The following is a 24,344-nucleotide window of genomic DNA, read 5'->3' as shown; positions in this document are numbered from 1 at the left end:
TATACAGACAATAAAAAAATTTTCCTCTGTATTAGACTGAGAGATTTATGGAGGAATGATATAGGCATAATGGGGAGCTCGACGAAACTCAGAGTTTCATAATAGATAATTCACGCGGAAAAGAAAAACACGGCTCCCTGTCAGCCTTCAGCATTATAACAGGCTTTGCCCACCATGGACTGAAATCCAAACTGGCTCTTCCACTGTATATTTGCTACATGGTTCTTGAAAGCAGGAGGCTGTCCCCACAGCAGGATCCTCTCTGCCTTGCTGACAGCAATGGCCAAAGTCCGGGACAGCCACGGGCCAGGGCAGGTTATTGCACTCGGTAGAGGATGCTCATGTTAAAAGCACATTGTGCATTTCCATAACTCCTATGGAAGAACGAGAGATTTTGAATGTGCATATTTATAAAAAATAATAGAGATGGGAAGCGACTGATCGTACGGAGATCCCTGATCATCCCCAAGTGCTGGGGCTAGCTGGCTGGGTTTGACAACCTGTTTCACTCCTGGCACCATGAGGCTGATGCCACAATCTCCCTTTCCAGCTTGAGGTGGGTGCGATGGGGAGAGGCACAGGGACCCCAGCAGGACCCTCTCTCCCCGTGCACGCATGAAGTGCAGTGGGTGCCAGGGTAAGGGCAATGCAACGTGTAACCTTGCATTTTTCTCCTCGTTCTGTCTTGGAGGGTGGGTGACTGCAGTGAAGCACCAATTAAGGTGGTCTGATTGATTAGGTCTAGAAGCTTGATGGGGAGGAGGAGGGGAACCTCGGGGTGCAAAGTGAAGCAATAAGGAATCATTTTACCATTCACCTGGAAGTGAAAAAAAAAATCCCAAAACCCCAACTCCAAATAAATAACCGTCACATGGTATTAAATAATGCTTCTTATGGCACGCACTCTGGTGGAGACAGGAAAAGGACCCCAATGCCCTGGCAAGCAGAGCAGCTCCTTTGGCTGATGGCAGTAGCACTGCCTGGCTCAGGGGCAAGCTGTGGCTCACAGACAAAGCTGATCTGGGGTTCCTCTCTAATAGGCATGGTGAAAGGAAATAGGAGAGGGTTTGGGCATGGACCTGACCTCTGGAGGATGGTGGGAAAGAGGTCTCCCCTCAGCTGCTAGCCCAGCTGTGGGGGGTAGCAGTTGACCATTTTGCAATGGTCAAAGATCAATCTGGGTTCCTTACAGGCTCTCTAGTGTGGACACAGCCATCCAACAGAGGAAGCGGAACACAGAATCATAGAATCAAAGAATCATTTAGGTTGGAAAAGACCCTTAAGATCATCAAGTCCAACCATTAACCTAATGCTGCCAAGTCCACTACTAAACCATGTCCCTCAGCTCCATGTCTACATCTTTTAAATACCTCCAGTGATGATGACTCAACCACCTCCCCAGGCAGCCTGTTCCAATGCTTGACCACTCTTTCAGTAAAGAAATTTTTACTAATATCCAATCTAAGCCTCCCCTGGCACAATTTGAGGCCCTTTCCTCTAGTCCTATCACTTGTTACTTGGGAGAAGAGACTGACATCCACCTCACTACAACCTCCTTTCAGGTGGTTGTAGAGAGTGACAAGGTCTTCCGTCAGCCTCCTTTTCTTCAGACTAAACAGCCGCTCCTCATAAGACTTGTGCTCTAGACACTTCACCATCCTTGTTGCCCTTCTCTGGACATGTTCCAGCACCTCTGGTATTGTGGGGCCCAAAACTGAACACAGTATTTGAGGTGCAGCCTCACCAGTGCTGAGTACAGGGTGACAATCACTTCCCTGGTCCTGCTGGCCACACTATTTCTGATGCAGGCCAGGATGCTGTTGGCCTTCTTGGCCACCTGGGCACACTGCTGGCTCATATTCATCTGGCTGTCGACCAACACCCCCAGGTCCTTTTATGATGGGTAGCTCTCCAGCCACTCTTCCCCAAGCCTGTAGCGTTGCATGGGGTTGTTGTGACCAAAGTGCAGGACCTGGCACTTGGCCTTGTTAAACCTCATACAGCTGACCTTGGCCCATCGTTCCAGCCTGTCCAGATCCCTCTACCAGAGCCTTTCTACCCTCGAGCAAATCAACACTCCTGCCCAACTTGATGTCTACAAACTTACTGAGGGAGCACTCGATCCCCTCATCCAGACCATTGATAAAGATATTAAACAGAACTGGCCCCAAAACTGAGCCCTGGGGAACACCACTTGTGACCAGCCACCAAGTGGATTTAACTTAATTCACCGCAACTCTTTGGGCCTGGCCATCCAGCCAGTTTTCTACTCAGTGAAGAGTACACCTGTCCAAGCCATGAGCAGTTTCTGCAGGAGAATGCTGTGGGAAACAGTGTCAAAGGCTTTACTGAAGTGTAGGTAAACAACATCCATAGACTTTCCCTCATCCACTAAGTAGGTCACCTTGTTGTAGAAGGAGATCAGGTTAGTCAAGCAGGATCTGCCTTTCGTAAACCCATGCTGGCTGTGCCTGATCATCTGGTTGTCCTGCACATGCTGTGTGATGGCAGCCAAAACAATCTGCTCCATAACCTTTCCCAGCACTGAGGCCAGACTGACAGGCTTGTAGTTCCCTGGATCCTCCCTACTCGCATGCGTTGAGCCATTGCCTTTTGCACAGGCAGTACCTGTGCTCAGGACTAGGGCATTGGTGCCTAAGCTGTGAAAGTAGAGCCTGCTAGGGTGACCTAGCTCTGCCTCAGGATTATGGCAGCCTGCCCATGCTAGGACTACTTCCCAAGCCCTAGCACAGCAGCAAGGATTTGCACCCCAGAGATCCCTTCTGCCGCTAATTACGTTGCATTTGTGGGCCAGGAAGACCCTGGAGGCAGAAGAGCTGTTTACGTGGCAAGACACTGGTTTGGCTCCAAACTCACGAAGTGAAGCCAGGAGATCTCAGCTTAGTTCCTGCTAACTCACTGGCCCTCTATATGCCATGACAAAGGTCTTTGCACAAGTAAGGCCCAGAATCACATGAAACCAAACTAGCATGGAGACAGGGCGACTGTGCCCATCACCAACAAGCCAGCATGGCAGAGCATGCAGAGCAGATGCTCAAGACCCCTGACGTGCTGGTTGCACAGCTTGCGACAGGGTATGAATTTACCCTTCAAAAACATCACCAACAAAATCATCCATTCTGCAAAGATAAAAGAGCATCTTAGCTCTCCTGCACACCTCAGCAGATGTGGGCTTGCAGACACACATCCTCACCAGACCTATGCGATTTGAGAACCACTAGCACTTGGCCTGGCACACACCGGCTTGTTGGTTTTTGTAGCTGGCTTACTTATTGATCAACGTCTTTAGAGAGCGTGTGAGCGTGCTCATGACAGTGGTAACCGTGGCTGACTGGCGGGCAAGCTGCTCCACCGTCTGCTGGTGGCTCAGGGTTCTGGCTGTGGACTCTTCTGCAGCCTTCAGGAGGAAGGTATAGTTTCTCACCACTTCCTCCACCTTTGTCAGCAGCTCTTGGCGTTGGGACTCCGAGCGCACAACGTACACCAGCCTCACAAATGTCTCGATGAGGCTGCTTAGCACCTGGAAGCTGCTCGTGATGGCGGAGAGCATGTGGGTAGGACTCTTGTCGACGGCTGCCACACGGCGGCAGGATGCCCGAAACTCCTTGAACTTGAGGGCAAGCTCTTGCTTGTACTCAGCCAGCTGGGAGATGTAGGGTTTGTAGTCCCGGACGTCAGGGCTAACCACACACTGCCTCAGGATAGTTAGGAGCTCATTGGTGTCCAGCTGCACTTGCAGAAAGCCATTGGGGAAGCTGTAGGCATGGCCTCGAAGGGTGCTGATCTTTGCCAAGCTCCCCTCAAAACTGGAGGTCCTTAAATCTATTTCCTGTGTCTGACTGTCATTGGGACTGCTGCAAGCTGTTGCATCTAGGACCTGAAGAGTCCTGCTCATGACTGGGACCATCTGATTGTCCAGCTTCATTCCTGGGAGTATCTGCATGGGGATGGAATAGGACAGCTCATCTTTCTCGCTCCCATCATCTGCAACATCGCATTTCCTGTAGTAGAAGCAGTACCGGATGGAGCAGCACTTCTCATCCTCCATGTCTTCATCCTGCAGCTCAGCAGGACTTGGATACATCTCCTCCTGGACAGAGAACACTGCTGAACCCTTCTGGTTCTTTTTCTCCTGTGCTATCTGGACATAGGAGGGGTCAGCCACTCCAGAGGCTTCCTGGATTTTGGTCCTCAGAACAGGACAGAGGATGCTGGGCTCAGGCTCTTTCTGGAGGCCTTTCTGCTTGGTTGTATAGATATTCTGGTAGATGTCAGAGGACAGGGATGTCCTATCAGTCTTATCTATTTCACTGACACTATAGCGACGCAAGAGCTTCCTGTAGTGTGGAGCACCCATGCACTCCCCCCGGGAAGTGCACGTTGTCAAACAGGACACGCTGTTCTCTGGATCTGACCGGTAGTCTCCGGACTCTAAACTTGTGGATCGTATCCGCTTGCCTTTGGAAGGACTGCTCACACTTTTCAACCTAATGGCTTCTGCCTGCTTCTGGTCATCAGTAACTTTATCCCTCCCTTGCTTCTCCAGTTCTGGCATCACCAACTGGTTAGGGGGTGGCCTCACCCCCCTGCAAATCCGCTTGCAGTCACAGCTGCGCCTTTGCTCCCTGGACATCCCTGGGACTTTTTGCACAGGACTGCTCCTTAGCTGGCAGCTGCAGCGCCCAGGAGCAGGAGGGTGCAGATATTCCTGTGGTGGGAGGTCAACTTTGCTCTTTGGCTTGAGCAGCTCTTCAAGGAATTCCAGCTCATACTGCTTCACCTTCTGCAGTTGGGCTTGCCGCTCGTCTGTCTCCTTCTTCAGCCGTGTCGGAAATGTTGCAGAGAACAGGTTCCTCAACCTGAAGGTAGCTTTTGGAGCTTTAGGTTTTGCTGGGACATCAGCATCTTGTTGAGTCACCTCCAGGACTTTTTCTACTTTTTTGGAAGGCACAGTGCTCTCGGGTCTTGGCACCAGCTGGATTGGCCCTTTGGATTCCTCACTGTTGCTCCTGAAAGTGCTGCCAGGTGATGGAGACTGCAGATTGCTACTCTCAGTTTTTAAGCTTTTGGCTGAACTTTCCTGTTGCATTTTCTGACCTTGGTTTGAAGGAGCTGTGTGTTTCTGAAAGATGAGGCTTGTGACTTCCCCACCTGCCTTCTGACCTGGCTCTCCGCTTGTGGCTTTTCCTGGAGCATCTCTACTCACTTTTTGCTGGTAGCTTTTAGAGGCAAAAGTCTTACTGGGCATCATTTCCTCACCCACTGAGGCAAGGTGGAAGGCTTCAGCCTTACTGCCATGAGATTCTTTAGGACTTGGAGAAACTTCATGGTGCTGCTGTGGAGAGAGTTGCTGCTGCTGACAGTTGCATAATGTCTCTGCAGTTTGTGGACTTCCTTTAAATTTCAAAGGCTTGCTGCTGGCTGATGCACAGCTGTTGGTACCATTCATATTCTTGTCTTCTTTTGAGCCTGCTACCACTTGGGGAGCTGAGCCTTTTGCATTTGCCACTTGCTGCAGAGTAGCTGAAATTAGGGCTGGAGTTGCACCACTTTTTTGGTCCAGGAGGAGCTTGGAGCTTGGCTGGACCTCTTTGGGCATCTTCTCTTGTAGATCCTGTGCCTGCTCCCTACTCGGGGCTGCTGTGGCGTTCAGAGATACCTCAAAGGCAGCTTTTGTGTGGCTTGCACCTTTGCATTCAGAGCCTGGCACTGGAGTCTCCCTGTTCTGCTCATTAAGCTGGGGGGTCAGCACTGGCTGGACAGCCAAGGCATAGCTCTGCTCAGTGTGCTGCTGCTCCTGTTTGCTCTTGCAATTGGTAATGTTGGGGCTCTGGTGAGAGAAAGCTGGCTTCAATGAAGGGCTTGGCTCCTGGCGGATGAGGGGGTAGGGTGAGGTGAGAACAGCCTGAGCAGCACAGCTCTGGATTCGGAAAGGCAAGTCCTTTCTGGCCAGGAGGTTTTCTTTGTTGATGTGTTGAGCGAGGAAGTAGGCTGCGTTCTGATGCTGCTTCATAGCAGAGACCATCTCTGAGACATCAGTTAGCTCTGAAGAATTGGTTTCATGGCCAGAATCCAAGGATGACTCAGGAGTGATGGCAGCCAGGACAATAAGACCTAAGGAGGGACACAAAGAAAACCCTATGACAACACCCACACCACACTGCTGTGCAGAGGAGAGGGGAGCTCTATGTGGCCAGATGGTCCCAGGAATGCAGGACACAGCATCCCATCGGAAAAACTTTAGTGACTTCCCGCAACTAAGAGTTAATGCTTTTAAGAGAGATCACTTGTCAGCACCGAGCTGGCTTGCGAGCTCAATTCAGCATGAGCTCTTGGCCCAGGAAAAGGTCCTGGGAAGCTTTCCAGTGTTAGTGATAGCAGAGCTACAGGAACTTGTCTGGAGCAAGAAGGAAAATCAGGCAACAGCTACTCTGCCATAGTGTGTAGGGCAACCAAGGCAAGGAGAGGGACAAAGGACTGTGCCTCACCCCAGCATCGTGGCACGTGGACCATGGCAGGTATGGGATAACCAAGAGACTCCTGAAGCCACTGCAAGGGAGAGGAGTCCCATCTCAGCTGCTTAGAAATATTCTGAGCAGCAGCTTGGCTGCTCCTGTTAGAGCCTATTGCTGCAACTTAATTGTGGCACACGACTAAGAAGCTGACACACACTAGAAGCTGCTCCACAATCACATATAGGATGGGAAAAGGAGACTAAAGGGAAGGATGTGCCATAGGAAAGAAAGGCTATAGGGAAAAAAGAAAGACATAGCCACTAAAATACCTGCTGTCTGCTGTGGTGGGGGATGTGGACAATCCTCTGAGGCAGCCAGGGCTTCCAGTGCCTGCAGGGTGGACACCAAGGCATCGTCCAGCTCTTGAGCATGGTCTCGGACTGTCCGTGGTTGCACACTGTCTATCAGTGTGACAGGTATCTCGTCGTAGAGGATGCCACAGAGGTGCCGGCCGTGCTCCTGGCTCTGAGCAGCTGCCCGGCGCTTGGGGTCGTCCTCGTCTGAGCTGTTGTCTCGGAAGCCGGGAGGTGGGGCAGCAATGGCAGGGAGCAGGGACGTCGTCTCATCTTCTTCTTCATCGCTCCCAGGAGGCGGAAGTGACATCAAGTCCACCATATTGTCCCGGGTGCTGCCAGGCTTGCCTCCCTTGCATGAGGCCAGCCGGCTCTTGATTTTGGCTTGGCAGGACTCGCAGTAGAAGTGCGAGGTGTCACTCCGCAGGTGAGTGTCTATGGTGTGTGCCCTGGCCCTGCTCGTGTGCCTGTCTTGGTCAAGGCCATCTGGGTCGTATTTGTTAGCTGCCCCATTGTAGCCTTGGCCAGAGCTTTTGGAAGTGGGGTCAGATTTGGTCCTGGGACGAGTTTCCTCAAAAAAAATCAGGTTTTCATTGATATCCGTCCTGCTCTCTCTTTCCTTCCTCTGCTCTCGCATGTGCAGGTAGCAAAAGCTGATGAGCTCCTTGTCTGAAGCCCTGGTGGCTGGAGCCCCGGCTGCTCCAGCGCCGTCGGCGGAGCCACCCACCAACCCGCTCTCTTTCTTTCCCATGTGCCCTGCTGCGGCAGGGTGGTGCAGGTTGTGTGCGTTGATGTAATCTAAACGAAAATCACAACAGGCACATTAGCAGCAGCACCTGGGAGAAGGGAAAACAGCATGGGGAAGCTCTTGCTCACCCTGGAGAGAAGCATCCATGTGCTCTCTGCCCTCCAGCCCTCAGTGTGCCGGACAGCGGGATACGCGTGTTCCCTGTGGCACAGCTAGGCCACCTGGCTGGCTTTTTGAAAAACCATCTTCTGCAACCCACTGGGCCTGTACTAGTAATGAGTGCAGGAAGAAATGTCCTGCACATGCAGATCTTAGAATCATAGAATCATAGAATTGTTTGGGTTGGTAGGCACCTTTAAAGGTCATCTAGTCCAACTCCCCTGCAGTAAATAGGGACATCTTCAAGATGATCAGGTTGCTTAGAGCCCCGTCCAACCTGACTTTGAATGTTGCCAGGGATGGGGCATCTACCACCTCTGTGGGCAACCTGTGCCAGTCTTTCACCACCCTCATTGCAAAAAATTTCCTTATATATAGTCTGAATCTGCCCTCTTTTAGTTTAAAACCATCACCCCCTGTCCTATCGCAACAGGCCCTGCTAAAAAGTCTGTCCCCATCTTTCTTATAAACCCCCTTTAAGCACTGGCAGGCTGCAATAAGGTCTCCCCGGAGCCTTCTCTTCTCCAGGCTGAACAACCCCAACTCTCTCAGCCTGTCTCATTGGAGAGGTGCTCCATCCTTCTCATCATGTTTGTGGCCTCCTCTGGACCCTCTCCAACAGGTCCATGTCTTTCCTGTGCTGAGTGCTCCAGAGCTGGACACAGTACTCCAGGTGGGGTCTCACCAGACCAGAGTAGAGGGGCAGAACCCCTCCCTCTACCTGCTGGCCACGCTGCTTTGGATGCAGCCCAGGATACAGTTGGCCTTCTGGCCTGCAAGTGCACATGGCCGGCTCATGTCCAGCTTTTCATCCACCAGTACCCCCAAGTCCTTCTCGGCAGGGCTGCTCTCAATCCTTTCATCCCCCAGCCTGCACTGATACTGGGAGTTGCCCCAACCCAGGTGCAGGACCCTGCACTTGGCCTTGTTGAACCTCATGAAATTCACATGGACTCACTTCTCAAGCTTGTCCAGCTCCTTCTGAATGGCATCCTGTCCCTCAGGCATGTCAACCGCACCACTCATCTTGGTGTCATCTGCAAACTTGCTGAGGGTGCGCTCAGACAGATCCCACTGTCTCATGTCATTGATGAAGAAAATAAAAATACTGGCGCCAATATGGACCCCTGAGAGACACCATTTGTCACTGATCTCCATCTGGACATTGAGCCATTGACCACTACTCTGGATGTGACCACCCAACCACTTCCTTATCCACCGAATAGTTCATCCATGAAATCCTTCTCTCTCCAATTTAGAGAGAAGGATGTTGTGGAGGACCATGTCAAAGGCCTTACAGAAGTCCAGATAGATGACATTGGTAGCTCATCCCATGTCTACTGATGTAGATCTCACACCATCATAGAAGGCCACTAGGTCAGTCAGGCAGGACTTGCCCTTGGTGAAGCTATGCTGACTGTCAAATCACCTCCCTGGCCTCCATGTGCCTTAGCATAGCTTCCAGGAGGATCTGTTCCATGATCTTCCCAGGCACAAAGGGGAGGCTGACAGGTCGGTAGTTCCCAGGGTCCTCCTTTCAACCCTTTTTAAAAATGGGTGTAATGTTTCCCTTTTTCCAGTCACCAGGGACTTCAACTGACTGCCAGGACTTTTCAAATATGAAGCGTGGCTTGGCATCTACATCAGCCAATTCCCTCAGGACTCTGGGATGCATCTCATTAGGTCCCATAGACTTATGTTGAGGTTCCTCAGGTGGCCAGGAACCCAATCTTCTCTTACAATGAGAGGGACTTTGCTCGCCCAGTCCATCTTGCAGTCCATTCACTCAAGAGGTGTGGAAAGAGAGGTTGCCAGTGAAGACTGAGGCAAAAATGTTGTTGAGTACCTCAGCCTTTTCCTCATCTGTTATCAGTTTGCTAGTTGTGTTCATCAGCAGTGGTACACTTTATTTGACATTCCTTTTCTGGCTGACGTACCTATAGAAGCCCTTCTTATTATTCTTTGTGTCCCTTGCCAGGTTCAGTTCCATACGGACCTTGGCCTTCCTTCCCCATCCCTACACAACCAGGCAACAATCCCTATACTCCTCCCAGGATACCTGTCCCTGCTTCCACTGCCTGTGCATTTCCTTCTTGCCCTTTAGACCAGCAGGTATTGACGTCTCATCCATGCTGGTCTCTTGCCTTCCTTTTCTGATTTCTTACACATGGGGATTGAGAGCTCTTGCGCTCTTTGGAAAGCAGCCTTAAAGATCTACCAGCTCTGTTCTGCTCCCTTGTCCCTTAGGGCAGTTTCCCAGGGGGTCCTATTGACTAACTCCTCAAACAGATCATGGACCGGAGGGGATTTCAGGTGATGAGCTTGTCTGTACCACACCTCTGAGGCATGGAAACTGTAACTAAAGCAACTTTCATAAACATATATGTGATGGAGGGGAGCACATTCCCATGGTCAGCTTTGTATGTACCACACTTGCCTTAGAGACCTGGAGGAGGCACAAGGGAGAGGGACACACAGAGATTTACATGTTGGATGTGGAAAATGGCCTGCTCAAAAAAAGCCCACGTGGTATCGAAGAAGCTGACATGCCTTTTTTTCCTAAATCAATAAAATCTGTATTCCCATTAACAAAGAGCTGTTGAAAGTGTTTTAGTGAGGCCCTTAGGTATGGCTGGGGTATAGCAATGATGGAGGCCAGAAGAGCCTAGAGGGTAGCTGGACAGGACTTCGACGCAGCTGAGCTCCAGCCAGCAAAAGCTCAGAGACATGCAGACAGAGCGGGCAACCTCTTTGTGTGGTTTGCTCCATTGTCTCCAAAATGATTACGTGCTATGGAGTTTAATCATATAAACTTTACAAAGTTAAATATTATGACATTTATGATAAGAAAGTATTGACCCTAAAGCTGTTTTTTTTGCGAGGAATTAGATCAATGACACCATGGACCAGCAGCACAACTGATCAGTGTCCTTTTGCAACCAACCTTGAGACATCAGAAATATTGTCCTGTTCCTCCCTCTCCATCTCCCCACCTGTCTCTTTTCTAGACTAAGCACAGAGAATTCCTTTAACCTTTCCTGACAGGTCTGTTTCCTAAATGTCTCAGCTTTCTTACTGCTCTAGGCTGGGCTCCATCCACATCAGCTACCTGGGAAAATGTCTTGTTTCTGTGCTGTGTGACAGCAGCAGGGAGAGGAAGCAAGATCCCAGTAGCTTGCTGGGAGGCAGAGCTGGCAGAACGAGAGAAGGGCTGGCCAGCACAGTGGGCACTAAGACACAGGGATGCGGGTGCCACATCATAGAATCCTAGAATCATTAAGGTTGGAAAGGCCCTCTAAGATCATCAAGTCCAACTGTCAACCCAACACCACCATGCCCACTAAACCATGTCCTGAAGTGCCATGTCTACATGTTTTTTGAACACCTCCAGTGATGGTGACTTCACCACCTCCCTGGGCAGCCTGTTCCAATGCTTGACCACCCTCTCAGTGAAGAAATTTTTACTAATATCCAATCTAAACCTCACCTGGCGCAGCTTGAGGCCATTTCCTCTTGTTCTGTTGCTAGTTACTTGGGAGAAGAGACCAACACCCACCTCACTACAACCCCCTTTCAGGTAGCTGTAGAGAGCGATAAGGTCTCCCTTCAGCCTCCTCTTCTCCAGACTGAACAACCCCAGATCCCTCAGCTGCTCCTCATAAGACTTGTGCTCCAGACCCCTCACCAGCTTCGTTGCCCTTCTCTGGACACGCTCCAGCACCTCAACATCTTTCTTGTAGTGAGGGGCCCAAAACTGAACACAGTATTTGAGGTGTGGCCACCAGTGCCAAGTACAGGGGTACAATCACTTCCCTACTCCTGCTGTCCACACTTTCTGATACAGGCCAGGACACTGTTGGCCTTCTTGGCCACCTGGGCACACTGCCGGCTCATGTTCAGCCGGCTGTCAACCAGCACCCCCAGGTCCTTTTATGATGGGCAGCTCTCCAGCTTTATTGGATGTGGGGTGTGACATTGTCACCACGGATGAGGAAAAGGCTGAGGTACTTAATGCCTTCTTTGCCTCAGTCTTTAACAGTCAGACCGAGCCACCAGCCATATTCAGGGGGCAACAGGAGCATCCTGGGTGCATGCATGAGCAAGGAACTTCAGCCTCAGTCTGCCAGTTCATGTGTTATATGGCGAGAACGAATTGTTACCATTTTTGCGTAACGTTGGCCAGACCAAGCAGTTTTTCTCAGGAGACTGCTAAATGTGGTACAATATTGCCTTTCGGGGAGACATCCAATGTAGCTTGGCTGACTTTAAGTGACAGACACCCCCCCAGTCCCTCATCCCTTGCTGCCCACGATCCACGCATTGTTTCTCTCGGGCTGACAGCTATCGGATCAGGCTAGCTCCAAAAGAGCCCTCTGCTCCTGCTGTTACGCATTTCCCTGCGACAGCCCCCCTTTCTCCTTTGTGCAAGGCAAGCAGCTGAAATATTGCTGGAGCTTCTGGCCAGTGGTCCAGCCCTCAGGAGGGGCATCTGTCTGCATTACAGGTTGAATTGTGCAGCTGTGCTGAGAATGGCTGCCAGGGGATGCAGGCTCCGTCTTACTGAGTATAAATTAAATCAAATAAATCCTAATCAAATTCATTAGCTCAACAAATTGGACAATTTGTCTCCCTAAACACACGCTTGTATTATCCAGTTCGTCACCTGCAATGCTAAAATCCCAATCAAAACAGTATCTTTTTCATTTATGGACGTACTGGTACTCAGAAATGACAGCTGCAAGAGTGAACACAAGGCTGCCGCAGCTGCAGACGCGCGTTCGGTGCTGGGCTGCGGTGGGGTGGCATGGATCGAAGCAGAGGCTTTCCCAAAGCCAGATGATTGTGATGGGTCATGCTAGTAGCCTGCCCTGCTTGGACAGCCTCGCTGGCTGCCCATGCCGAACCAGGGCCTGTTGCTGAATGGGGCCAAAACCCTAAAATCCATAATCCAGCTGCTGGATGCTCTGGAGAAGGTCACAATGAAGAGCTGAGAGAGCAACCAAGGTCATGGAGATGCTTGGCTGATGATGGCTGCTGGTGGGAGTGGAGAGAGGAAGGGGCAGGGAGGTGAATCACCTGCACGGCTCCAGGAGAGCACAGCCCTTCCTGCGGAAGGCAAGGATCTGGCGTACGGCTCCACAGGGAAATGCGGAGAGATGGATCTAACCGACAGCATCTGGACAGACCATGCATTTCTAAAAACGTCTCAGGAGGAGGTTTTAATGGGCCTCAGGGAAGATGGATGTGCTCCTCTTTTAGGTAAAAAGCACAGGCCAGGGCTTGATTTTACATTTAAGATTCTGGCACAGCCTGTCTGCAGCCTAGAAAGTCAAAGCCTGGGCTAACTTCATTCATCCCAGTGGGGCTCTCTTATCATTCCTGCAGAGACATGCTAACGACCAGCAGTCCGGTCTCCTTGTGATCAGCCTAGCTCCTGACAACTCAGCCTGCAGCCGTAGCAAGACCAGAACTGTAAGCAGACTTTGTTTTCTCAGTACACACTAAATTCACTCCTCCTGAAGGATGCCTGAGTGGCTGGGCTGAGTGTACTGGGTCTGCAGGGAAACTGGTCCTCTCCACAGGTCAGAGGGGTTTTCACTGCACCCCTGAGGAAAGACCAGGCCATCCAGAGATGGGCTAGCTCTTTGGTATGAAGACCATCCCTTGCTCCATCACTGTCCTACCCACACCATGACTTCCCCTCACACTCACTCCAGCCCCCTGCAGAGTGACATTGGTTTCTTGAGACTGTCAAGAAAAGGGCAAGATATATGATCCCTTTTGGCATAGGTTTGGACCATGCCCACAAAGTAAAATCTCCCCAAGGAAAAATCCTGGCTATTATTACTGTTGCTAGAGTGTGGAAAAGCACTGCTCGCACGTGCTGAGACAGCGCCTGAATGACCAGTAATTGTGGGCACCACCAGCCTCCCTCCAAGCCCTTGGGGATGTTCTGGGATGCTCTCCGCTTCCTACCGCATTCCTCTGACTCCCCACAGCCATGTGCCCCATCAGTCCCTGTAGCCCATCTTAGGGTGACATGACCCAGGGAAGGACCACTCTGATGATAGCCAGTTAACTTGGAAGCACCCTCCACTCATAGCAAAATGTGAATAAATGCATTTCTGTAGGGCACCCAGAGCAGAGATACAGCACAGTGATAGCTGTCAGTAAGAGGCGCAGGTGAAGAAACAAAAGGAAACCATGCACGTATACTTACACCAACATCACCTGCCAGGTCTTTCCCTGGATTCACTGAGGTTGCCACAGATGCTTTCCTGATGCCTCTTGTGAGTGTGTCCTCCCACACGTGCTAAGTCTGCATCTGGGTGCCTTCCTTAGACCTCTGAGGCACCATGTCCTTTCCCAAGGACCCTGCTAGCTCTCGGCACTTCTCCCACCTCGACCAGCTAGTCCCATCTTGAGGAGGCAGTTTTGACACTCTGCCAGCTAAACTGAAGACTTGTCACAGCTCTCTGGAGCTGCAGTGTCACTTGGGAGGTCTGGGGGCCACCTCCCCCAGTCAGCTGGGTTGGTATTTTGCCCATCTCCAGCCACTGATTCTGTATTTTATATTTCCCTATACAAAACATACTCGATGTGAACACCTGCATGAAACAGCAGCATGTAGATCATAGTTGGCTCTTGTTTGAAATCACTCTTGAGAATCATCGATCATTTTGAGAATGACTGACACCTGTAATCCATCCTCAAGGAGCATCGGTGCCTGGTGGGACAGAACCAGTCTTTAGCTGTTCTGGTCTCCTGCTGTGCCCAGGCCAGCCCTCTGCACCCTGTATCAGGCTGGGCACCTGAAAAGCTGGGACACCAAAGTTTCCTTCCTTATTTAGGAAATCAGCAGAGCAGCCGTCCTTGCAGAGCTGCCCAAGCAGCCCAGACCCCCACAGACCCCCAAGGCAGCAGTGTCCAAAGGCAGCAGGAGCGCAGGACCTGGCTGAGCGCATACACTCACGATGGTCTCTGGAGCCAGGATGCTGGCCAAGGAGCGTGTGCTGCATCCCTGCAGCAACACACAGGCTGTTGTGCGAGGACCCGGCATTTAGCTGGCAGCATTACAGGTCCTTTCAAATGGCACCTCCTGGATCTGCTCCAGGAGCTGCCAGAACAACGCTTGTAGTGAGCGTTTAGGGCCCAAGCTGACACAAGTCAGAGCTTATCCAAAACGAGGACTTATCTCCCTGCTCCTCATTTCCTGGTTAATAGGGGTTCTGCAGGGGGAATGGGAGCAGAGGGGAGATGCCAGAGAAACCTTTCTAATGGTGCAGAGCCCTGGGCAGAGGGAGGAGGAGGATGGGGAAGGGCTCACACAGAAAGCAGAGGCTGAAACGTACCTGCCTTGATAATCTGAGGTGGGGGTGGCTGGCTGGGGGCCCTGGAGAATATCATCTTCTTGGAGTCCACCAGGAGACGGCAGTAGCCTGCGATCAGGCAGGCGAAGTTGGTGGCTTCAGGCCACTCCATCAGCAACACCAGCGGCTGGAAGGCAAGAGAGGCAAAGTGCATGACGGCCACGTGGCTCAGCTGACTCAGGACCAGTGCTCCAAAGGGGTTGCGCCACGGCCCTGCACGGGTGCGACTGGTGAGCTGGCTGGCACTTTTACCACCCACATGGGAAAAAACAGCCAGGTGCATGTGCTTGCTTCAGATCACCCAGCAAACTGCTGCGCACAAGAAAGCGCCTCGCTGCAGCTGTAATTCCCGCTTGCTGACTGCCCTAAGGACGATGAAAGAGGTGGAGCCCTGCAGAGCACAGGCTGTGCATGGCAGGGCCCCCATGCAACTGGCTCCCGACCATCTGCACATCACTGCTCTAAGCCTACCTGCAAGCACCAGTTTAACCATCAGGCCCTGGGCAGCTCAGGGAGTTGGTGGAGTCTCCAGCTGCCAGAACCCCTGTTTCATTGCAGGCACCACATCGCCCTCCCAGAAACTAAGACATCTGCTTCCAGCAGATGCAGAAGGGGCAAAATCCCATTACGGGCTCCCTCAGCCACCACTCTGAGCCTGTGGATCTTGTTTAAATCTAACCCTTCAGAAAATTAAATTTGTGCTTAGGAGCAGATGGTGTCTTTTCTTTCAGGAGAGCATTTATTCGCACACTAGAAAAGGACTTTGCTTTAAAGAAAAGAAAAAATCAGACACAATCTGTGTGCCACACATAACCTCACTGCACAATCTAGCGGCAGACACCATGACTCCCCAACTCTTGGCTTGTCCCAAGGAGAAGGTCAGCTAGCCCAGGGAAGCTTGGAGTGGGCTCCATTCTTCCCTGCCTGCTGAGGTCCCATGCACTGCTGGTACTCAGCTGGGCAGGGCAGCCTGCGCCAGCACAGCTCTATCGAGCGATCCACATTTGGTCTGAGCCCCCAGCATTGCTCAAGGTGGACCCGTGAGATGGAAAAAAACTTGACAGTGCCCTCAATACAGTTATTGCATGGCAGCTCTCGCCCTCATCTACCCCTTGCACAAAGCACCCCTACCTAAAGGACCTTTGTACCCAGGTACAGGGCTTATCTGAGGCAACTGGGGGATGTTTAGCTGCTGCTGTGGCTCAGGCTGTCCATCCTGCCGTGCTCGATCTCTTGCACACTGACAGCCTTCCAGGACTCAGAGTAACTTGTTTACCACATCCAGGGCAAACCAAGCTCATTTTAAAAACCGCTTAAGCCTATGCAGTGTGAAAAGCATTAAAACTATTTTGGTTTTCTTGTTTCATAACCACAGGAGGTTCCTGGTACCCACCAGCCAGTTCTGTGCTCTGCTTAACTCTGGCTTTTTTAAGCCACCAAGCCAACTCTGGCAAAGGAAGACCCGGCCTTACAGCACGTCACGCTCTGGACCATACAATGCAATAAACCTGGGTGTGAAGCCATCAGCCCCGCGCAGAGCTGTGTGTGATCCCCAAGCCACGCCAGCCCCTGCAGCAGGGACTCCTCTTAGGACCAGGGTAAAGAAGTTCCCTCCTTGGCTGCTCTACAGGAAGAGAAAGGAAAAGAAATAACCTGACGTGAAAGAGAAATAACCTGACAAGCGAACGTGCTCTGTTGAGAGGCTCTGCCCCTGCCCACTCGATGAGGCTCTTTCTGCATCATCGAAAATAAACCTGAGATGACACAAATCAAAGGGAAAGTATCAAGATAAAGGACAGAAGAGATTCTCCATGTAGCTCAAAGGAGACAGGCATGCAGTGGTGAGCGGGGGTGACACCTCTTAGTCCAACTCTAGTCTTGACATAAGTGATGAAAGGAAACCATGTGTTCCAGTTCTGCCATACGAAGCATCCTTAAAACAAGTGCCTTTTACATTGGGCTAAGCCTTCTTTGGTTTTTCAAGCCATCTGTTGAATAAAGAGACATTCGCACATTTCCCCCCTCTGTTATGCTGCAGCTAACTCTGAGTGCTAGCGACGAGAAAGGAAGCAATCGCCAAGGGGAGTGAGGCAATGGCTGATGAGTATCCATTACTGGGAGATTAAATGAAGAGGCCAAGATGGGTTGAGAATTCCCTTTCAAAAGGAAAACTAGGGGGGTAGTTTCCACCACAGGCAAGTCACACGCCAGAGAATCACAGCTAGCTCTCGGGGACACCAAGGCTGGGTGGCACAGAGTCATGGACCTTCACTGCCTCCCTGTCAGCGCTCGCCATTTGGCCTGCTGGGTACCAGTATCTCTGAGATCCTGCCCTATTTCCATCTTCGCTCAGATACCTCTGCTTCAGGATGCTCCCACCAGAGATGGGACTGTAGGTTCTTGCTGGCAAGCAGCAGTCCCTGGATCAGTCCTCCTGAAGGGAGACAGCACTGAGACACAACCACCCCGACTGGTGTTTCTTGCCTACTGATAAAACACACACAGTGCACCAAGATGCCGTGAGCTCCCTGCCAGGTGTCCGAGCAAGCCCAGCCTCCAGACTGGCTTTCAGCAATTCGTGTGTGGCATTCTGGGGTTAATTGTAACACTCTGAAAAAGAGAAATCTTAATACTCTTTAGCATTACAGCTTAGTGAGGGGTCTTCTTAGAAATGGTTATTCTCACATCCTGGCAAGCAAGTGGTGTTGAGAGTTCTTCTCTAATTGTCAAGCATTCAAATATTGTTATCAGGGATTAAATCACTTCAGGGGCAGCTTGAAGCCATCCACCCATGCTGCCAGCAGTGCGTCGGTGAGCTCCCCATGGCCCAGGAGCCTGCGCCACAGGGGCTCTGTGTCCTACTGATGGATTATTGACTGTTTAAAAAAATATCAAATGTGAGCAAAGCTGCTGCAGTCGGGCTGTGCGTCTCCCCTGGCCTCGGCGGCTTCTCTGCTACTCACTAACAGAGGTCTTGGCTGTAACCACTTCCCATGTGGGGTTACAAGACCGAATCTCTCTTTCCCACCCACCTAGGTATTTTTGCCGAGATTGCAGCAGCTCAGCTGCCTTTGAGACTTCCACCCTGCTGCCACATCCCCCTGAAAGTGGCCAACAGATCTGAGAGTGATTTGTGGGGTCAAGAGGCAAAGAAGCAACATGACCGCAGCAGTCTTGTTTCCTTGGAAAATCTGGCTACAGAGAGGAGGTGTCAGGGATGGCAGCTAACACGGATGTTATTTTTAGACATCGGCAATCTTGGTCACCCTGTTCCACTCAGGCAAAGCAAATGAGATCTCGCAGAGACAGCCAGGCACAGGCGAGCTGAGCAAACATTGACTTTCTGAACAGTTGGATGAAAAATTTCCGACTGATGTTGCTAAGAGTTTTAGATGGTAAATTCAGGGCAGCTTTGCAGGGAGCTACTCTAAGCAACAACAATACAAGACTGTAGTCTGTGCTTTGGACTTCCTTGCGATACCCATGTCTTGTGGTGAACAGGATTAACCTCCTTTGCTTTGAAAACATCCTGCAAGGACCAGTGAGGGCTCATGCCTGTGGTCAATATTGGCCCAGTCCCCAAGGGACTGGGGCTCATGCAACATCCCCGCCTCTCCCTGCAAATTTTTTAACTCGCTGCTCAAGCTCAACCAGACCTGACAAAAAGGCAGCAATCTGAAAGAGCATGAATCTTCCTAAGTTTTCTAAACCTGGTGGTGTGGTAGAGCAGAGAGACTTCTGTGAGCAGCTGGAAGGCAGGGAAGGATGCAGCAGGAGCAAAACTGGTGTTGTTCCTCTAAGACCTGCTCCCCGCCCTGTTGGCACTGAATTTTTTGGAAGTGGACACAAAATGCAGTACCTCTTTCCCAGCTGTTAATCAGGAGATGGCGTTAACCACCGATGGGGAACAAGTTATTAAGTAGGACAACCCTCTGGTTATCCTCCTGCCACGCACCAACGGCATGTCTCATGCCAGCCAGCCCATCCTCTTCCTCCTCCTCACTGGCATGTTCTTGCCATGACAGTGGCGAGGGCTCACATTTGGTGGTCCTGAGGGCTCTGCTTCCCTGCCATGCCAGAGCAGAAATGCCTGTCTGATTTTTGTCAGAGCAGCAGCACCTTTAGGATGAAAACTGGTTTTACACAGAAGCAAACTTACTGGGATAATTCTACTGCTCTAAAAATGTTAAACATCAGATTCCCAGTGGGATGCGCAGGTGAAGGTTCATCTCTGACCTGTAACATGCCAACATGAAAAGAAGAAAATTTTAAAAAGATTTTTTTTTCTTTCTGTATCTAAATCCATAATACCAGCCTGAAATTATTGATGTTTTGATCTTTCACTCATACTGGTTTTCTAGATTTTCTAGTCCTAATAAGAAAAGGACATTTTATCGCTTAAAGTTTCCTGCTTGGCAACAAGTCTCCCTAGAAAGTAAACCAAAATACACTTATCCTGGATATGAGAGATGAGTTTTCCATTAGCTTATTAAGGATATAGTGCTTTTTCTATTATGCCCTGCCTTTAAATCAAACCTCAATGTCCTTCTGGAGGATATTCTCTTGTTCAGATAAAGGTGAAGGTTTCATAGAAGAACACCTGGAGGAAATTTTATAGCCAGGGTTGTGCTAGAGATCTTAACAGTCCTCATAATTAAATTAATTTATGACCTGATCTATGCATGCTATAACCCTTAAGCTTGTGTGCATTTCCTTTTAATCTCCCCCCTTTATCATGTACTTTGGGCCTTACCCTGCTTCCTTTAATGTAGTGCAGCAGAAAGGTGGGAGATGAATTTACATAATTTATGTTCCCTGGTTTACTTGAGGCACACTGCCAAGTTTATATTTAATAATATGGGCATCCAGGTCTAACGAGACAGGAGTCAATTTTTCACTTGTACATTGACCTTTCCTTCCCTCTCTTTAAGCATTATTAACTCGGCTCTATCAATACCAGGCTGCTTGTGATTAGCACCATTATTTCCCATTTGTTGATCAATAAAGTTCCTGCCTTTGTTAGCAGCAGCCCTTCAGGCTTCTGCAGCAGCGTCTCCTTCCTTAGGGTTTGAGCAGCCGCCACCTCCGCTGGGGGAACCAGCTCCTGTGCGGTCCCACAAAATGTCATGGTGGATGGAGAGGTTCCTCTACAGACTGCAGGCTTGTAGGTGTCTCCTTCTCTGCACTTCGACAGTGGTGCTGTGTGTGTCCCCTCGCAGTGCTGCTGTGTCCTGGGGAAGGCACAGGTCCAGCCTGCACCCTCCCGTCATGCTGCAGCTGCCACCCTGGCCGGCTTTCATCTCCCGCCCGGCTACTGAAAGGGCTGGTGCTCTTCCCCGTGGAATTTCTAATAACCAGAGCCTGCTGGCGCTTTTGGCATCCTCCACGTTTCCTATTTGTTGAAGCAAGCTCTCAGGACTCCCGAGGTTGTAGCACCATCAGGCTGTGCTCACGCCCACAGCACTGGACGCCTGAGGTCTGCTTGGGCTTTTTTTTCTTCTTTTTTTAAATAAACAAATCGAATTTGGCTTTGCAGGCTTGGAAACATCCTATCCACATGTTGTCTGACTCTTGTGTTTCTGGCTGGCTCCCGTCCTGGGTGCCCACAGGCAGCGCTACGGATGGTGCTGGGGCTGGCACCACACGCTGGTACATGCTTTGCTTTACATCCCGCTAGAAAGGCTCTGCGAGGGGGGAAGCTGCATCCGCGCCTCCCACCCCAGGTACTGAGCCAAGGGAAATCTCGATACCTCCCTCTCTCCCACAAGATGACAATGTTTCAGAATCACTTAATGCAAATAGAGGTGAATTCAGCTTAGGCAACCAAAGCCTTTAGGTCCGTCATCACGCCTTGCTCTTCACACAGGAGAAATCTGATGGGCTTCAGTCATTGTGCATGAGCAGGAGTAACGCTGGCCTCACCTGCCCTCATCAGTCTGATGCGGCTCCCCACCATTTTCAGACTACAATTCGGCAAACACACATACGGCACCGGCCTCGGCAGCCACAGCATGTCCCTGCCGTGCTCGGCTGGGGGAAGAACCTCTGGGCTCGGGGCCGGCTGTGGCCCTGCTGGCACCTGCTGCCGCTGGCTCCGGTGGGGAAGGCTCAGGGGCAGAGTGGTCACCATCCCGTCACCAGTGAGAGGGAGGGCAGCCGGCGGGCAGTACTTGGCTCCTTCCAGGGGCAGAGGAGAAGGCTGCGCTGCGGCTGTGCACGGCAGCATTTTATTTCCACGGCGGGCTGGAAGCACGCCGGGGCCCTGGGACACCGACATCAATAGTCAGACTCCAGGCACAGCAGCAGCTGGGGACCTTTCTGAATTAATTTTTCCTTTGTTTTCCTCTGTCAAGTCTTGATCTCGGCTAAAGCATTGGCTGGCTGGCTGCAGGCCCTGCTGGGAGACGTGAAGTCAATTACCCCAATGCCTTTGATCGAATTGCGCTCGGCAAGCGGCCAGCCGCCGTGGGCTTCTGCCGCGCAGCGCGGCGCAGGGACAAGGTGCCGCCTGGGACAGCTCCTCCGTTAAACTGCAGACGCTCGTCCGGGCTCAGGCAATCCGGCTGCCCTCCGAGCGTTCCTCTTTCATTCCCATTCAGAGGGCTTTGGCAGTTTTTGCCAATGTCAAGACTGTTAATAATAAAAAGCCCAGCGGCGTGTAGCTGCGTAAAGGAGAAATGCTCCATTCGAAAAGGCATTTCAGTAAGAACAAAACCTTTGCTTCTGCAGGAGCTGTGGAGCCACGCAGCCAGGAGTGCGACCTGCTGGACGTCAGGAGGCGGCTCTGATGTGCCCATGGAGCTGAGCAGCTCTCGCCATGCCTCCTGCACCAGGGAGCTTGGGCGAGCGCGGTGAGCAGCCGCCGCGCTGGCTCCTCCGCACCCCACCAGTGCTGCCGGGCTTGCCTGGGTGCTGGGCAGGAGATGCTGACACCGCCCTCCCCGGCATGCTGGGAGAGGGCTTTGCAGTCCTGCACTGGGGAGGAGGGGAGATGCGTGCCGGGAAGCCCAAATCTGAGCTGGCTCAGGAGCATTGGTCGCTCCCAAATGCGGGTCCCAGCACTGCCGGGCAGCTGGAGGGGGAAGCCCCTGGGAGATGCAGGCCTGCGGGGCCCCCAGACCACCGAGGCAAGCTGCGTTTAATGCATAAAGATCACAGGAGACATCATGTGCCACCACCCTGTCCCCAGTGAATCTATGAGCTCCAGAATCAATGCTCAAACGCCAGCAAGCCCAGAGCGCAGGAGGAAGAGTGGAGAAGCGACGGCCCCAGCAGAGAGGGGACTTTGCCAGGTGGGAATGACCGCACGACCCTGCGAAACGCCTGCACCACTGCAGCGCTGCTGGGGAAGCACCGTCCTGTCCCCAGCCACGTGCTATGAACTTCCTCAGCATTCCCAAGCAAACCTGTCCCGCTCACTCCGTGACTGTCGAGGTGAAACCTGCTCCTCTCCTCCCAGCAGCTCCCTTGGACATTGCAGGGAATAAAAATCCTTCTTGGACCCAGTAGCAGAGGTCTGCAGGCTTTCGTTCCTCTGTCCTGAGGTTGTGCAGCTCCTCTATGAGGGGTCCTGCCCAGCATTTCCCCCCCGTCCTTGCCACCCTCACAGTGGCAAACAGCTAAAGAAAGCAAAGCAGAAGCACCAGCCCTGGGTTTGTATTCCAAACGGGCTGTTTTAAACAGAAACTGAAGCCCAGGATGGAAAAGCTCCCAAACAAACGAATTAACTACCCAGTGAATAATTTATAAGACAAACACCATTTCTTTTCCTCCTGAATTAAATGCAAATGGTTTACATTCTCCTCAAGTCTGTTTGTTACCTGAAAATCTTCCCCAGCTCCTTCCCCAGCAGGTACGTCTGCGTTGCAGGCAAGCAGCGGATAAGGACGTTTGGGTAGCACTGGCTGGTGCGGCTGGGGTGTGCAGACCTCCTGGCTGATGGCTGCTCCGTGACCTAACCGCTTTTTTAACCCTTAGGATCAACTACACAACATCGATTAACCTGGTGCTTAGAAATTCAAAATGGCCTTTCTGCACAAATCCCTTAACTGTCACTGAACATCTGTCGTTTCCACAGTAACCCTGTGAGCAGCCGCGACGCAGCCGCTTCCCGTCCCACCGATTCAGGCTGGCTTGTCCGCGTCCCTGCCGTTACCTGGGGAACACAGCGGAGCCGCCCCAGCACCAGCATCCCGCAACGCAGCACCAGCATCCCGCAACGCAGCACCAGCATCCCGCAACGCAGCACCAGCACCCCGCAACGCAGCACCAGCATCCCGCAACGCAGCACCAGCACCCCGCAATGCAGCACCAGGCATCCCGGTGCAACGGTCCCAGGGGCTCCCTGCCGACCTGCTCTGCAACCCGCAGGGCCCTGACAAGCTTCCAGGGGTGATATGGACTTGAGTGCAGGTCCCCAGAGCAGTCAGGACACTACTTCGAGCACAACACTCTAATGGCTTACGACTCACACAGGAACAGATTTATTTGCAACCCAGGGCTTTAGCCAGCGACACATTCAGTGCAATAGAATAATTGCAGAAAGCAGATTAGCACTGTGAGATAATGATCCTTCTGCCTGCTTTTCTTAGCCTGCCTCATCCATCGCTGTCCTGCGTAGAGTTAGCATATGCCTCATTTTGAAGCGGACATTCTGGCTTTAAAACCCAGCCCTTCGGATAACGGTTAAATGAAGACAGATAACAGCAGTCTCTGCACTGGTGGGGTGCTGTTGAGCCTGCTGAGATTCACAAATGGGATGCTCGCTCTGCTCCAGGCAGGCAGAGGGACTTTTGGTGGCTGTAGGCAGCTGCCTGGAATTTCTCAGGAGATAAAGCCACCATGCATGCGTACGTGCTTGCGGGAAGTTGTACGTGGAGCTGCCTTTTCTCCAGCAATTGAAAGGCTGGGTAGAAGGGACATGGGAGAAAGTCTACTCCTATAGCAAGAAAGGCCTTGTGGTGTTACGGAATTAATTACTGCTGCAGAGCATGGCTGAGCGGAGCGGCACTGCAGGATCTGTGGAGAAGCCGTGTGGGAATTGCCACCTAATTTATAGCAGATGGATGTCAGCATCACCTCAGACTCCAGCACATCTGCTGCTCCCGCGGCCAGCCTGAGCCACGCACCGGACTGTGCCGGCGGGGACGACTGTCGTCTCCCATGCCAGGGAGGGGACGGTGGCACCAGGGGGGCCCGTGCACCCCACCGCGGGCTTGACGTGCTCCTGGGGCTGAGC

General features: G+C 51.7%; 1 protein-coding gene across 1 annotated transcript in view; it reads right to left on the bottom strand.

Moving 5' to 3' along the window:
- Positions 1–3,286: 3,286 nt before the first annotated feature.
- FRMPD3 (FERM and PDZ domain containing 3) overlaps positions 3,287–24,344 on the bottom strand; it is a gene marked incomplete at its 3' end in the record, with an annotated part of 29,217 nt that continues 8,159 nt past the window's right edge. The window contains exons 8-10 of the mRNA XM_082004315.1: positions 15,089–15,233; positions 6,806–7,627; positions 3,287–6,135 (exon numbers count right to left, since the gene is read on the bottom strand). Of these exons, the coding sequence (XP_081860441.1) occupies positions 3,287–6,135; positions 6,806–7,627; positions 15,089–15,233 (3,816 nt within the window). The remainder of the gene's footprint in view (positions 6,136–6,805; positions 7,628–15,088; positions 15,234–24,344) is intronic.

The sequence above is a fragment of the Phaethon aethereus genome (genome assembly GCF_964289735.1).
Source record: "Phaethon aethereus genome assembly, chromosome: 10".
NCBI lineage: Eukaryota > Metazoa > Chordata > Aves > Phaethontiformes > Phaethontidae > Phaethon > Phaethon aethereus.
The sequence above is the reverse complement of the archived record's forward strand: the minus strand, read 5'-3'. Positions and strand labels throughout refer to the sequence as shown.